This window comes from Olea europaea, chromosome 13 (assembly GCF_002742605.1).
Source record: "Olea europaea var. sylvestris chromosome 13, O_europaea_v1, whole genome shotgun sequence".
In the NCBI taxonomy this organism is placed as follows: Eukaryota; Viridiplantae; Streptophyta; class Magnoliopsida; order Lamiales; family Oleaceae; genus Olea; species Olea europaea.
The window spans coordinates 18878805-18895376 of NC_036249.1; the positions used below are offsets into that span (position 1 = coordinate 18878805).

General features: G+C 30.7%; 1 protein-coding gene across 1 annotated transcript; it reads left to right on the top strand.

The window, feature by feature from the left end:
• The first annotated feature begins 12204 nt into the window (after nt 1-12204).
• On the top strand, nt 12205-15334 carry LOC111407797 (sodium/calcium exchanger NCL-like). Its single transcript, XM_023037477.1, has 9 exons — nt 12205-12603; nt 12766-12987; nt 13063-13244; nt 13354-13493; nt 13574-13829; nt 13977-14107; nt 14205-14466; nt 14572-14832; nt 15062-15334. Exons 1-9 carry the CDS (start codon nt 12225-12227, stop codon nt 15308-15310), a joined length of 2082 nt encoding a protein of 693 aa, XP_022893245.1. The 5' UTR covers nt 12205-12224; the 3' UTR covers nt 15311-15334.
• Nucleotides 15335-16572: the final 1238 nt, after the last annotated feature.

The window sequence follows — 16572 nt, forward strand, 5'->3', positions numbered from 1 at the left end:
TATCCATAGAATGAGAATCAACCTAGTATATATAGAGTACTAGGTCAATTAAGACGTGCGAACACATTTCATGATTTATTTTATTGATCTAGGACAAGACTTTGTGGCATGTCTTTTGTAGTTTTCCAACCATGCTGCACACGCTATTGTCCATAACTCTACAAGCTTTATTAACCATTACTTGTTTCATTAATTTTTATAAATTTATGTAAGAACTTTCACAGAGGATTAGTTGGATTAGGACCACAAATATATGAAAGAACTTAAATTCATATATGGTGCTGTATAAACAATCTACGAAGCTAATCTTGGGCAACAAATGAGGAGGAAGGAGAATTTGATTTCGTAAACGGATAATCTTTCTTTTATTCAAAATCAAGCATGTGACTGCATTAAATTAAGATATTTAAAAAAAAAAAATATCATCATGATTAAGGTTTACTCTTAATAAAAGTTGGCAACTTGAAGGAATTGAATTGATTTATTTAAATTCCTTGCCAGTTCATGCGGTTGTTTGATTTTCATTGCCTTTGAACTCCGAGATCCTATAGATATCAATATGTTGTCAATCAAGCTGTCACATTAGTCTTTTAATTTTTTGATATTTTCATTTTTATTATGATTATTTACTATAAACATATTTTAGTTGGTAAGTCTCTCGTCCACAAAGGTATACACCAAATTTATATAGAAACTCTATTAATTTGATGTGTGTATATAACCTTGCAGATTTGTGTAAACTACGTGTGAAAGAATAGAATCTAGTGGACGGACGTTGAGACGGTTAATTACATCACTAAAATTTTGAGTAATTATGTCAATAGTTGTTGAAGTTATTTTTATTATTAAAGTTATTATCTTAAGGTAATAGTCATTTAAGTTTTTAAAGATTGCACTAATAGTCACTCAGTTAAAAACTTTAACATTAAATCCTACTATGTACAGTCAAGTACCAACATATCAACAATAAGCATTTTTGTTACTGCAAGTGGGCAAAAATCGTTGTTTATACCATGAAAATTAAGCAAAATAATTTGAAAAAAATTAAAGTTACATTAAACTTTGTCTTCTTTACGTGTTTAATCCCATATTCCTAATTCTCCAACTTTTATTGGCTAGTTATGATAACTTTATTTGTTGACACAGTAGCACTTAAAAGTGACGCGTATGATTTAACATTAAATTTTTATATAAGTTACATTAGTGTAAGCGGTAGAAAATTGAACGACTATTACTATAAGAAATTAACACTAGTTATCGTTAGCATAATTACTCAAAGCTTCAACGACCATTGGTGCTGTTGACCAGGTTGAGAAGAATGACAAACCATGGTGTTCATATTTATATTTAAGGTGCAATTTCGATAGTATTGATTATTTTAATTGTCGACTCAGAACAATTTTTGTTCTCTACTTTAAAAAATAATAATAATTATTATTATAAGAAAAGTTGAGTATTTATTAATACATGCAAACTAAATAAAATACCATCTTAGTTGGAAATTATACTTACGAAGGTCTAAATAAGTGTATAAATTACATGTATCACGTCTTGGATTCATGATGTTCATATACGAAGGTCTAAATAAGTGTATAAATTACATGTATCACGTCTTGGATTCATGATGTTCATATTTTAATGATTTGCTACCAAAATAATTGAACCATTTTTTCTACCCAACTAATTGACCCAAACGATTTGCTATTGTAATGGTAAATTTGTGATTCTAATTGGAGGAATATGTCGATAATGTTTGTGAGGATTGAGTTATGTCCTTTGTAAATTTAAAGAAGCAAGAGAAATACAATCTTGCTAGAAAAAGGAACACACAAATTAACACAGTAAATATTTCATCTTTTCGATCTTTTGGAATGAACAATGCTAAGCACGTATCTAGACGTCATTAAATGGTATTACGTAATTAGACATCTTAAATTCCATAATATGGGTTCCATTTAAAATGTCCAATTATTTAATTGACATCTAAACTCGTGCTTAGCACAAAATTGGCCCGGTTACATAGCATTACTCTTTTAGAATAGACAGTTTTGCAATGTATTTATGTAATTGGTATCAAGTGTATTAGGAATTAATACTTGGCTTGTTGAATCACGTACTCTTTTATTGATGTTAAATTAAGATAATGTTATTTTATTTCTATCAGAGATGATCATCATATGATTTGACATTATATATGACATAGCGTTAAACGACTAGATTAAAAAAGTTGGTCTCATATTTATACATTTAGTTGACCTTATCATTTCGTAAGCACATCACCTATCATATAGACCGACTATGATGATATTTAATGGAGATAAATAACATTATTCTAAATTGTGTCTAAGAAACATATTGATATCGATACATATACTACAAACTAACAATTGGAATACATTTCCTTAAAATTTATCTTGCAGAGTTAATCCAAAGTGGATCGTCTTCCATTCGATTGTCTCGACCTATCGTCAATATTTGCACAGTGTCATCTCTATTGACCATCCTGGCTAACAGAGGCTGCTCCACAATTTTACCGGCGCCAAATGCTCAATCCCAACCCATCTCTAGTCTGATCATGTGCACAAGATTTCATTTTGCCGATCAGTGGATTATTATATTCAATGCGTATCTCATTCTTGTCGGCAACTTGTGGAAGTATAACCTGCATTCATTACAACTTGTTTGCATCCAATATTTTAATATTTTCCTTTGCATAAAAATATGCAATGATGATATTTGACACTTCATCCATTTTTCATGTTTTGAAATTGGCTTTATTTAAGTCGATAGAACAATATCAAAGAATTGAATCTGGTATTATGCATTCTAGCTGGCTGTCAACTGGTGAATGCAATACCAATGAATCTTCAAAAACATGTATTTTATCTTCCAGTAAGAACCGTTTAAATTCATCTTGAGACGGAATTTCATTAATGAATTTCGTCCGTCTGCTGCTTTTAGTTTGACACATACTATTTGATTTTTATATATTTTCTAAGTTTATGCGCACAAGTTAAAATTATTACCCAACTTTCAATTATTGAGCACTGACTGAATAATAAAAAATATTTTACTAACTTGTAAAGAGGTTTTATTTCGCTAAAAAGTTGATAGCTTAAATTATTTTTCTTTTTAACTTCATCTTTAAATTTACAACTGAATTTAGTACTAAAAAATAATTTATCAATTCTAAAAAGTATTATTATATTTTTAATCATTCGAGATTTCAAGTTTTTGAATAATTTTTTTTATATATAATAGTATAGAGTACTAGGTTAATTAGGACATGCGCAGCACATTTCATTATTTATTTTATTGATCTACTTGACTTACTGGCATCTCTTTTGTTGTTTTCAAATGACGCTTTGCACATGCTAACTCTACAAGCTGTATCAACCTTTACGGCAACAAGCATCTTCAATTTTTCATCACCAATAACAGCACTTGCAGCAGCAGCAGCAGCAGCAGCAGAAGAAGAGAATAATAATAACAAAGAATTAGCAATTTTCACTGGGTTTTTCATACACAGCTGATTTTGTGTGTGTATATATATATGGTTCTTGTTTCCTCGACCTTGAGTTGGGGAATAAGGGTTCGTTTGGTCCTCCTATTTTTTTATTTTTCTATTTTTGGGTAAAGAGTTCCCTTAGAAAGTTGCCTTAAACCAATTTTTCCTAAAAACTATTCTAATCAGAAAAAGCAGCCCTAAATAATTATCCAACCAGATTCAAGAACATCTTTATTTCATAAGTTACTTCGAACTATTCAAAAGCCTTGTCAAATGACCCGTGACATTATTATAAATTTTTTTAACTGCATTAAAATTTTGTGGTATATCACAAGTTTCATTTTTTATTTTTTTATAAATTTATGAAAGAATAATTTTTCAAGAGGATTAGTTGGATTAGTTGACTTCAAGAAAAAAAAATTGGATTAGGAAAAATATTTGTAAATCTACAACTCCAATACGGGCTTATCAATAATTCATAGTTCCGAAGAACATATTAAAGTTAATTTAACACAAAGGGTGGACCACAATAGATCAAAGTTTTAAGATGAAACAATACAATATAGTATTAATGATACAAAAAGATTTGCATAGTCGACTTCTAATTGTTAATAACAAAACTTCATTTATTTTTAATGATTCTCTTTTTTCGATTTATGGACATGTAACATGTCTCATGAGTCAATGTCATCTGAGAAACAAAGGGTGGCGAATGTCTACAGAACGATCCGTTTGTCCCTGTATCAAATGATGAATCAACGAAGTTGGAAATATGTTAAATTTGCCACGGTAAATTTTCTTGTAAAATGCATAACAGTCGAGGGTGAGCAAAAAGAGAAATAATTTTGAATTGAAAGTGTTTGTGCACGACATGTGGTGGGGGGAAAAAAAAATAATAAATCAATGTACACCCCTAGAAAACATTATTATTATTAGTGCACCACTGCACCCCATTTCTGATAAATTAGACTACTTTCCTTATTAGCTCGTGCACAATTGACTAAGTCAATTGTTATGGCACCCCGTTTCGGCACCAAACCTTCACTATCTCAAGTTATCAACAAGTTCGTTCGTCTAATAATATTACTCAAAAAATTAATAAATAAAGAAAAACTTGATTACATTTATCATGGTGAGCCCAACACTCGAACCATACTGAAATGAATCTAAGAGGAATACATTTAGAATGGTTCATGGATAAATTTTAAACTTTTAAATGGAGCAAAGCAGAAAATCTAAATTAATTAATCACATTCACCGTTAATTTATTGAAATTGTGCCTCTAACAAGTGTTTGACAAAATATGAAATTCAACCGACGGAAAAATCAGCTTGTTAAAAATCAAAATTTAAACAAATTAATTTGTTTTCCTAAATTTTAAACAAAATGATATAACGCAGCAACGATGTGGTCTCCCTTAATTATGTTGTATTTTGTAGACAATACTGACTGAAAATTATTTTATCGAATATTTTGAGTAGACAAATTATTACAAATGTGAGTAAAACGAGGTCCTCAAATATAATTATATTAATTATTCATTAATCAAATAAACCTAAACCGCGGACGAAAGAAACAAAGGAATACAATTTATCTATTCAAACAAACGGCTAAAATATTTATAGGAATAAATTGAGTTATATATATATATATAGAGAGAGAGAGAGAGAGAGAGAGAGAGAGAGAGAGAGAGAGAGAGAGAGAGAGAAAAAGAGAGAGAGAGAGAGAGAGAGAGAGAGAGAGAGAGAGAGAGAATAGTGTAGAGTATTTCTTTTCGGGCTGGGCAAATCTCCCGAATCGAACCGACCGAATCGAACCCGACGGTTCTTGTCAAATTAAATACCCGAACGGGTGTCTGAATTGAGAACCGACGGGTACGGTTCGGTTCTCGGTTCTAGACCTAGAACCGAAGAACCGCATAAGAACCGAATCTTTCTAATTTTTTTTTTTATATTGAGTAAATCAAATTATTTTAATTTTTTCTAAACAAATTAACAAATTAACAATTTCTAAATCCAAAATTTTGGCCCAATAATTTGTTTCATTTCTAATTTTTTAATTTTTGGCCCAATTACCCATTTTATTGTTTCATTTCTTAGCCAAGCAAGATCAAATCCACTAAATAACCCTAAACACCAACACCAAAGTGCATAACGTTGTCTCGACTCTCGCACTCACTCTCGCAGCCTCGCTAATATTCCAAAATCTATACAATTATCGGTCGACACCGTCACCTCCGATCGAAACTGTGACCTTCGCCAATCGAAGCTTTGATCGTAGCGATCATTTGAACAAGGTAGTTTACTAGTCTCTGACATTCCAAAACCATTGAATGTATCATTAGTTGTATATATATAATGTTGTTATAAATGTTAAAAAATTTAATTATAGTACAGAACCGAACGGAACGGAACCGAACCTGAACGGTTTCATAATTATATTTGGACCCGACGGTTCCATTTACTAGATACTCGAAAAGTTCGGTTCGATTCGGTTCTCTTTAGAACCGAACCGAACCGATCCGTGCCCACCCCTAATTTCTTTTGTTGTTCTTCAAACGTGATGAATATGCTATCGTCCATAAATAACTCTACAAGTATACCGCACAAGTTTCAATAACTATTAAACAAATAAGAAAGAATAATCTTTTAAGAGGATTAGTTGACTTCAAAAAAATAAAAATAAAAATGAATTAGGTAAAATATGTTCATCACTAATATAACTCCGAGGGACATATTAAAGTAAATTGAAGTACAAACAGAACGGTAGACCAAAATAGATCAAAGTTTTAAGATTAAATAATACAATATAATATTAATGATACAAAAAGATTTGCATAGTGGACTTACAATTATATATTAATAACAAAACTTCATTTATTTTCCAAAATACCCTTTTTTCAGTTTACGCACTTGTAACATGTCTCATGGGTCATTGTCAACCAAGAAGCGAAGGGAGGCATGAGGTTTATAGAAACGATATGTTTACCCCTATATCAAATGAGAAATTGATGAAGTTGGTAATGTGTCAAATTTTCCATGGTAAATTTTCTCGTAAAATGCCTTCTCTATCCAGACTTAGAAATTGTGCTTCCACACCATCAAAAGCGTACACGACGTAACTTTAACAATCGAAGGTGCACGAAAAAAGAGATAATTTCAAATTGAAAGTGTTTGTACACGACACGTGGACAAAAAAATAAAAATAAACAAATGTACGCATTTAGAAAACATTGTTATTATGGCACACCATTTCTGATAAATTAGGGTACCTTTCTTATTAGCTCGGGCACAATTCACTTATGCCATCTCCAACTTTACACCAAATTTTGCACCAAATTTTACATTAAACTAAAATTCATCTCCAACCATTACACCAAAAATTACACTAAATGAATAGTGTTTAACCATTTTCTTCCCTTTTTTTATTCTTTATAATTTATTTATTTGAAATAACATTTATTTAATTATTTCATAAATACATAAATTACTAAATAAATAATTACGTTAAATTACAAAAAAGATTAAATTCATTAATAAATATAAAAAATATAGAACAATTAATAAAAATACTACAACAACAAAAATATGAAATCATGTCATCAGAAAATAGTACAATGCATTTCAAATTTGGATAGACGATATTACGAAGTCGATAATTTTTTGCAATTTAATTCTCATAATTCATATATTCACCCCACAAATGATCGATTAATACATTTCGAAGTGCAATGTGAGTTTCTTTATCATTGATTTGTCTATGACGAGCAAGGAATTCCTGAAAATGTCGATTTGAACTATGCACTTTTTTATGTATCATTTTTTTAAAAATAAAATTAGATTATCGTATGTATGTTGCTATTTAATATAATTCGTATTAACTTTAATAAATAATCGTGTTTGATGTATTTTAAATTGTTTTCGTCTTTTAATTAATTTATTAATTATTATGTCTTACATTTAAAATTTATTTTAAATGCAAATAATAATAATATTAATAAAAATAATAATTTATTGTGTTAAAAAATATATAGCACAAATAACATAAATACCCTTAACAAATTTATCTGGAAAATGTTAAATAAGGGCAAAAGAGACATTTCACACTTTGCACCATTTTGCATCAAAATGGTGCAAAGTTTGATGTTGTATTGGAGCAACTTTGCACCAAAAAATAGTGCAAAATGGTGCAATGGTGCGAGATGCCCTCAATAATTATGACCAAACCTTCACTATCTCAAGTTACCAACAAGTTTGCTCTTCCAATAATATTATTCAGAAATTAATAAATAAAGAAAAAAAAAATCAATTACATTTATCGTGATGAGCCCAACACTCGAACCATATTGGAAGAGAACTAAATGGAATGGATTTCCAGCAAGCCTTAATAGTTTGTTTATATATATAGTTTAAACTTTTAAATGGGCAAAGCAGAAAACATAAATTAAGTATATTTACCATTAATTTATTAAAATTGTTCCTGTAACAAGTGTTGTAAAATTTGTTAGCTAAAATATTGTAGATTAAAATAATTTTATTAATTATATAAGAACAAAACAAGTAAGCTAAAATTGTTGGAAATAATAAAAGAGCAAATGAACTTTCAATATGAGGCCTGTGTAAACACAATTTCCTTAAAATAGATTTGTCCCTTCACCGTAAGTGCTTAAGGTTTAGTTTGAGTGTTTGTTTTCCATGATACAACAAAAAATCAGTAAAGTTTGAGCATTGCAAATACTACTCTAACGAACTGATTTAATATCTAAACACTATCATTAAGACCTTGACAAAAATTAAAAACTATGTATGCAGATAGAAGACAAAATTTTATGCAGAGGAGAGAGATTTTCGTTTGTTTGATAGGGAGAATGGAAAATTAACAAGCCAGGAATTATACCAGTAACCTTGGCCATTATTATCTCTATTAACATAGATATAATCACACGAGTTTCGGGAGTTAAGAGAATTTGGAAGGTTTTTATTTGGAAAATAATAAAATAAAGGCAAAACGTGGACCTTCTTCATAAGGGCCATTTTTTGTCAATCATTCGTGTGCGCAGGTCATGCCAACACACAAGTTCAAGGTCCAAAGCCTATTTCAATCCATGATTCGCACACCCTATGCATGTACGTGGAGAGAATAATAGTGTAATCTATTTAAGTGGTCATTGCCTTTATTTATTTTCCTATGTGGGATAACTTTAAAACAATTTCCCTTCAAATGCAAAACCCCTTCTAATGCAACACTTTGAACTCCAATTTTTCATTCACTCGAGCATCATTTTTGATAAGTAAATATATGATTTCAATGTTCTCACAAAAAAAAAATACAAATTAATCTTGATCTTCCAAATAAACAAACGGGTCTGCTCAAAATTTATGCCTAAATCAGCCCTTTAATTCAATTGTTTTCCCAATAAAATTATTTAAATTAAATACTAAATTAATTATGTAAAGTTTTGTAGACAGTACTGACTGAAGAAAACGAGGTCCTGAAATTCACTTTTTCTCTCTGTCTTTCCTCTCTCTCTCTCTCTCTGATTTTTTTCTTCCATCTCTTTTCTCTCGCTTTTTCTCTTTGCTTTGCTTCGTTTCTTTCTAGCGTGTCATGTTTGTTTTTGTGTGACACTTGGGTTTAGATTGGGTATATATATAGAGAGGAATGGATTTGGATGACTTTATCCACCGCCCGCCATTTCGTTTGTCCTTTTTTTGACCTAATCTTTGGTTGACTTTTCTTTTATATAGTTAAAGTATTATATATATTGTCACTATAATTTTTATTTGATACACTATAATTTAATTGTAGTTAAACTTCTTAATATCTGCTTATTTTAACAATTATTTTCTTAGCTTTTTTTCATTGAATTCTTATGTTTAACAATATTCCATCAATTAGTATATCTTATCCTTGATGATAATTTATATCAAAATATCTTATTTTTCATGCTTTGAAATTAGGGAAAAAAAATATTCGTTCACACTTTTATTTATTTGTTTTGTTTTTAAAAAAAATATGATGAAAAGATAAGTTATTTTACGTCATTTTAATGGGCTGTTGGACATAAGACTGTTATAAAATACAAAATATATTAACTAATGAAAAGTTTGAGATTAAAAATGACATGAAAAATGTTAGGGACGTAAGTTCGATAGTGATGAATGATTAATAACCTTAAGTACAATTATAATTTGAAGTAAGATATAGAAATTGTAGTGTGAAAATAAATACCCTTTGTCAATTCAAACGACGCCTAACTAAAGTACTGAAAGAAACTAAAATATGGGCCACTTTGTTCTTATTTGTAGGAATAAGTTGAGTTTCATTTATTCTATTAAAATCTCATATAAACATAATTTTCATTAATAAATTATAATAAAACACGATAAGAGTTTACTACAATAAATAATTGAGTTTAACAATAAAGGGAAAATTGTAATCCTCAACATACTGTTCAAATAATAAGTTAGGCCTCAAACTTATCGTTCTCTAATGGCGAAATTTGAACCGTCTTAATCTTCTTCATATTGTCACATGATACCCTTAAAACATGTCTATATAACTAAGAAGAGGATTGCATGATGAATTCAATAGATGCACTAAATTTCCGTTATTAAGAATTATTTATGGGGGCTTAAAGATCAATTTGATCGTTACATCAAGAATTAAACTCTTAGTTAAGAACTTAGTTTAGAAATTAATTAGATCAATGCAACATTTTTCTCAAAAGAAATTAAACGGTTGAGAGGAGGTGTTAACTTAAAGCCAATCTCTAAAGCTAATCTTGGGCGACAAATAAGAAGGAAATTTTTTATTAAAGGTAAATGGATAGTCTTCTTTTATCCAAAATTAAGCATTACAGATTATTATTATTATTATTATTATTGTAAATAAATTCATCATTAAGATTTACTCTTGATATTATTGTGAAGAGTTGACCTGTTTGTACAGTCCAATTCGAATGGTAAATTGACCCCTCCTCACATGAAGGGGTCACACATCGAGGTTGGGGCTCCCTCATGTGAAGGGACTGTGACCCCTGCTGTAGTGTACAGCAAGCGCACAGCCCTATTGTGAATGGGGAAATCGTTGTTCTATGATCCACATAGCGTATTAAATGCTAAAGGACAAACATGAGGCAGGTCGACCGGGGAAATTTTAGAATTTTATCATAAACCAAAACAAGGGAGTATTTTATTATTTGAGGTGTCAAATTAAGATTAGGCCCTGTTTGGTGTTAGTAAAAAATCATATTTTTTTTATAAATTTTGATAAAAATTAATGAAATACGTGATTAAATAGTTGAAAAAAGTTATGAGTTTCATAAAATGTATGGTTCAAATTATTTGTTGATTTTAACTTACATTTTTATGAACTTTGTCAGCTAAACCAAGATGGGAACTGTGCTTAAGGCACTATACTAAACACAAGCATATTGTTTAAGCAAATGAACAAGTGCAGCCAAGGTTGCTTGTTGTAAAAGTAGAGGTCGAAAATGGTGGCCCATTGTTAAGTTCTGAAACTTAATTATTGTAACTTTGAAGAGTTGGTCGTCGATCTACCTCTGTGGCAAGGTCGCTTTGGGGGTTGGAGGAGGGGGGAGGCCCTGGACCAAAATTTAATCTAAGAACTATTTAGAAATTCGTATTGTTATAAAATTTTAAGGAATTGAAATTTTTGTAATATTTGATTTTACCCTAATTTATTTTATAAATAGGGAGTCGTCCTTGGGCTTTATAATCATCATAAAAAAAGATAAAGAAATGTTAGAGAAGATAAGAGCGCAATTTTCTCTTATAAACTTTTTTCATAATAGTGAATTACAGTAACGATGGGAGAGGATGTAATCTTATACTAAGACAAATCTCTATAAATTTTGCATTTTCACGAGTGTTCGCTTTTCTTTCTTCGAATTGATTGTCCTCGGTGAAATTGAATTAACCTTGCTTGGTCCCCATTTTTATGTTAAAAATGTATTATATAATAGTGATTTTTTGGAGAATGTGTGATTTAAAAGTAAGAAGAGATTTTGAATTTACATGCAAATTATTTTATTGGTAAAATATGTGATTGAAAATGAGTATAAAAAAAATAAATTATTGGATAATGGGGATCAAATAGGGCTTAGAATTTTTAATTCTCAATATACTTAATATTTCCAGTCTCGGAACTTTTTCGTTTTGAATTCCTTCTATGTCTCATTTCTCTCTTCTTACAGCACCATAATGAGTTTCAGAAGAGATGTTAAAACATATTAGTTATTTATCTTTAAGGTAGATTAGTCTTCTTACTCGTTTAATAACAAGACTATTATAAAGTTTATTTTCCTATATGTTTCCATTATGTAATTGAACAAGAAACCCAAAACTCTTTTCTCTTCTTTATATTTTGTTTATTGATTTTAATAATCTCCACCATGAGAAGGTGCGCTCTGGTCTTATGAAAGAAATGTACTCATAATGTTATTAAATACTACTCACGCAATGTCATACTGGCATTTCCATGGAAACATACATATGAATGGCTGCATTGACTATTAAAATGTTCTACATTATTGATGAGAATAAAAAAAGACCATGACTTCGAGCATTCGCATCTACTTCACACAGATGAAGTTTCACGTCAATTGTTCTGCTGGTCAGAACTTCCTATATAAGTTTCCAATAATCCTCCTGAATTTCATGAAGTAACTTCAACGTATTCTAATTCTCAAACAATGGCTATCCATGCGTTACGCTTTCTTGTGGTTATACTTTTTATTAGCTTTGTTCAATGTCGAATTCTTGAACTCAAATCCTCCGATGATTTAATCTCAGATGGAATTGATCGTGTTGATGATAAATCTTCTATTCTTACTGGAAATGTTACTATTTCCTCTAGAAACACTTGTGAGCACCAATATGGCTTCCTACCATGTGCAGAAAATGCCGGAGGTTACATTTTTCAAATACTTACTTATCAGGGTATACTTATGTTTGGAAAAAAGGAGCTGAGCACGGGAAGCAGGGTGCTATTTGATATTCTCGGCACCAGCAACATTTTTGGTATTATTTATCGTATCCTCGTGGGGCTACCAGAAATATTGATTATGATCGGTAAGAAGTTCCCAAACAAAATTTTCACATTTCTTTTCATTCATTCTTTGGCAATATATAATTTCAGTATTAACATAGTTAAAATGATAAGAATATAAATTATATCAACATTTTTCTGGCTTCGTGCTCTTGAACAAAGTACGTTTATCTCCCCACTTGCAGTATCTGGAGTTTTCAGTAGCAAAGAGGAAGCTCAATCTAAGGTGTCACTTGGAGTGGGTATTTATGCTGGAATCACTGTCTTTACTCTTACATTGCAGTGGGGTGTATGTTTAATTTTTGGCAGGAGAAAGTTGGCACAGGAATCGACGCATAGTCATGCAAAAGTACAGCAAAGTAGTTCAAACTGTTTGCAGGCCAAAGAAGTCATCACTGGCTTAAAGGGTCTGCTACTTTCTCATGAATCATTTGAGATTTGCGTGTATATTTAAGAGCTAACAATTTTTTCTTTACCTGTAGATAATGGTGTTATGATAGATAAAGAGACTCGTCATATAGCTGGGATTATGCTTTTGTCTTTGATTCCTTACATAATCATACAACTAGTCGATATGTTCAAAACATCTTTTGGAGCCCACTTAGGGATTTTGATATCACTCGTCATGTCATCCACGGCTCTAATATTATATTTCATTTACCAGGTAGCTCGACTGATTCAGAGCTAATGATGTAGAACTAGCTCTATAATATGCTTGTCCCTTTCGACATGATTTTATGTGTAACATTTCTAGTTTTCTTTTCCTTTTTCAGGTTATGAATCCTTGGATGCAGGAACGAAGTTTAGCCTACACAAAGTATGAGACACTGAGAACAGGATTTTTGAAGCACATGCAACAACATGGAGATCTAATTGATGAACATGGGAACCTTAATGATACCGTCATCAAAAAGTAATTTTGTTAAAATTATATGTTGATTTGCATATATAATCCAATGAAGGGCTCTAATTCCATGCTTGAAAAATTTGCAGATTATTTACTGAAACGGATAAAGATGCCAATAAAAATATAACAAAGGTTGAACTGGAAAGATTGATGCATGAGTTAATAAATAAAGGAGACATGAACGTTGACAAACAATTTGCTGTTTCTGAAGTAATGAAAGTATTTGATATTGACCACGACGGATTAATTAACTATCAAGAGTTCGCCGACGGTTGCAAAAAATGGATTACTGAAACCAAACAATCGACTAAAATTGGTGATACCTCTTCAATCATTCCCAAGGCAAGCTACTTTTTCATTGTCTTTCATATTTATTGATGCTAATTTTTGCAAGTTTTCTATCATGGTTATGTTGGAGCTTCTGACATCTCTTCGGTTAAAATAAAATTTTTCACGATTCTTCTGTTGGTCTTCTGTCTTTTTAAGCAGAAGAAAGAAGATGTTCCCAAGGATAGATATTTGATGTGGTCGAAAATTATAGAGGATGCTCGAAAGCAGTTACTTAAATCAGAATCACTTATCACAGACGATGCGAGCACCAACATTGAGGGAATCAAGAAGTAAAATTTTTTATACTTTTATCTTGTATTTTTCATTTTATCTTTAGATTAGTTTATTTGCTGACAGAACTTCCTCATAATCCTTTTTTTCTGGCAGTCTACTCAAGCAAGTTGATACAGGCTATAATAACAAGATATCAAAAACTGAACTAGAGCAACTAATCCGTTCACTCAATTTCGGAGAATTTCAGCCGAATTACGACGATGTTGTAAAGGAGGTTTTCAAAGATTTAGACAAGGATGGTAACAATGTGATTGATGAACCAGAGATCATCAATGGACTAATAGAATTGGAAAATAATGCCCTCCCTGCTGCAAAACACTCGGATGAGAAGGGAAGTTTTGATGAAATTCAGAAGGTAAGAAGTATCTCTATTCATGAAGTCATTTTTGTGCTCTAGACGGTTAACTGTTACGTTATATATATTTTTTCCTTATTACCCCTCGAATTTCATATTGTGAAGGACAAAGTGGTGCATGAAGATTCATCAGTATGGACTTTTATCAAATCTTTATTACAAGTGATTCTGGGTATTGTTATAATGACCTTCCTTGGAGAACCTCTTACAGATAATATCCTACAGTTATCATATTCTATGAATGTGCCTTCTTTTGCCATATCGTTTGTGGTAGTGCCATTGGCCATGAATTGCAGATCTGCGATAGCTGCAATCTCTCCGGCCAGTCACAAAAGTGAAAAGAGTGCTTCTTTGACATTTTCAGAGGTTCGTCTCTCTTTTAAATCGTCCTTAAAAAGTTCAATGAATTACAGAATGGACCAAGTCCCCAATGTAGTGATGAAATTCATTTTTTAATGAAAGCTATTATGTGTACAATTTTCACTAATGATGGTGATGAGAGTTGAAAAAAGGCCCTTAGTGAAACCATGTTATCACATATGCACAACAACATAAAATATGCGAAACGTACTTATTGGTCTCATTTGATTTGCAGATTTATGGTGAAGTTGTAATGAGCAACTTCTCAAATTTGACAGCACTATTAGCAATTGTGTATGCAAAGGATCTGACCTGGGATTATTCAGCTGAAGTGCTTACAGTTTTGGTGGTGTGTGCCATAGTAGGGTTTCTTGCATACACGCGCACCTGTTATCCTCTATGGACTTGCTTAATAGCATTTTTCCTCTATCCATTCTCCTTAGGTTTGTTTTATTATGCTCAATTTGTTTTGCGTTGGAATTAACCCAATTATACTCTTCAGGCTTTTTTTTTTTTTTTTTTTTAATTCCGAGATTATACTATTCATGTTTTATCTTTCTTCAATCAAAATAAACTTTTTGATGATCCTTCATTACAAGTAATAGTCAAATACATATCGGCTACAGTCTATTCATTTTTTTAATCTTTCTCTAGTGTTATCTAGTTCTACATATCATTATTGTATCATTTTGGCCACTAATAAATGATGTGACGACCCGATTCAGGGGCACCACTAACAAATAGTGTGATGCAAGTTGTTTGATTAAAGTAATTTATCTAAGACATATTAACTGTATTGTGAATGTAGTACAATGAAGAAATTAATTTCGCACTATGTAATACAAAGTTTATGGATTTATTTGGTAATTTACGTAGTTGGGACTCATTATTAGAGTCGTGAATAATTTCGTAGTACATAAATGAGAAGTATTATTTAATACAATGAAAGAATTAAATCAACATATTGATTGCTTGCTACATGGATCATATTGATAAGAGGGGAAATTTGTTCGGTTGACATGTAGACATCCTAATTTTGTTTAAAATTTTAACAAAATACATAATACTTTATACATAGCATTATAATATTGATGGATTATAAGTATAATCGTCATATACTTATAAGTTGATCAATGAATTTAAATTTTGTTTTAGCTCGGTCACTTGAACATTAATAGATAAGATGATGTATCAACATGTTGTCAATTAATCTGTCACAGTAAGCTCTTAATTTTTATATATTTAATTTTTATAGTGTGTATTCATTATGAATATATGTTAATTTGTATGTCTCTCGTACACAAAGGTATGCACCAAAATTTAGACACAAATTATATAAATTTGATGTATGTATATAACTTTGCAGATATGCATAAACTACAAAAGAAAATGTAGAATGTAGTGGATTGAGAGGGTTAAACTACATCACAAATTTTTTAGTAACTGTATGAATAGTTATTGAAGTTATTATTGTCTTATGGCAATCGTCATTCAATTTTTTACAAATTGCACTAATGGTCATTCGATTTTAAAAAAAAAAATTAATGCTAAAACCTAAAGAGCGCTGTTAATTACCATCATATTATCAAATAATTTTTTTGTTACATCAAGACTGAAAAAGTCGATGTTATTAAAAAAAAAAAAAAATCAATAAACAAAAATTAAAGTTGCATTACGCTTTCTCACGTGGATGTGTTTAATCCCCAATTCCTAACTCTTCATTTATTAATAATTATGCAGGTTGCC

Bases quoted from the DNA above. Each gene is read 5' to 3' on its own strand.
- LOC111407797 (XM_023037477.1), top strand. From the start codon at position 12,225: ATGGCTATCCATGCGTTACGCTTTCTTGTGGTTATACTTTTTATTAGC. The intron at 12,988-13,062 runs GTCTGCTACTTT...CTTTACCTGTAG, and splicing joins AGTCATCACTGGCTTAAAGG to ATAATGGTGTTATGATAGAT. The intron at 14,833-15,061 runs GTTCGTCTCTCT...TTTGATTTGCAG, and splicing joins CTTCTTTGACATTTTCAGAG to ATTTATGGTGAAGTTGTAAT.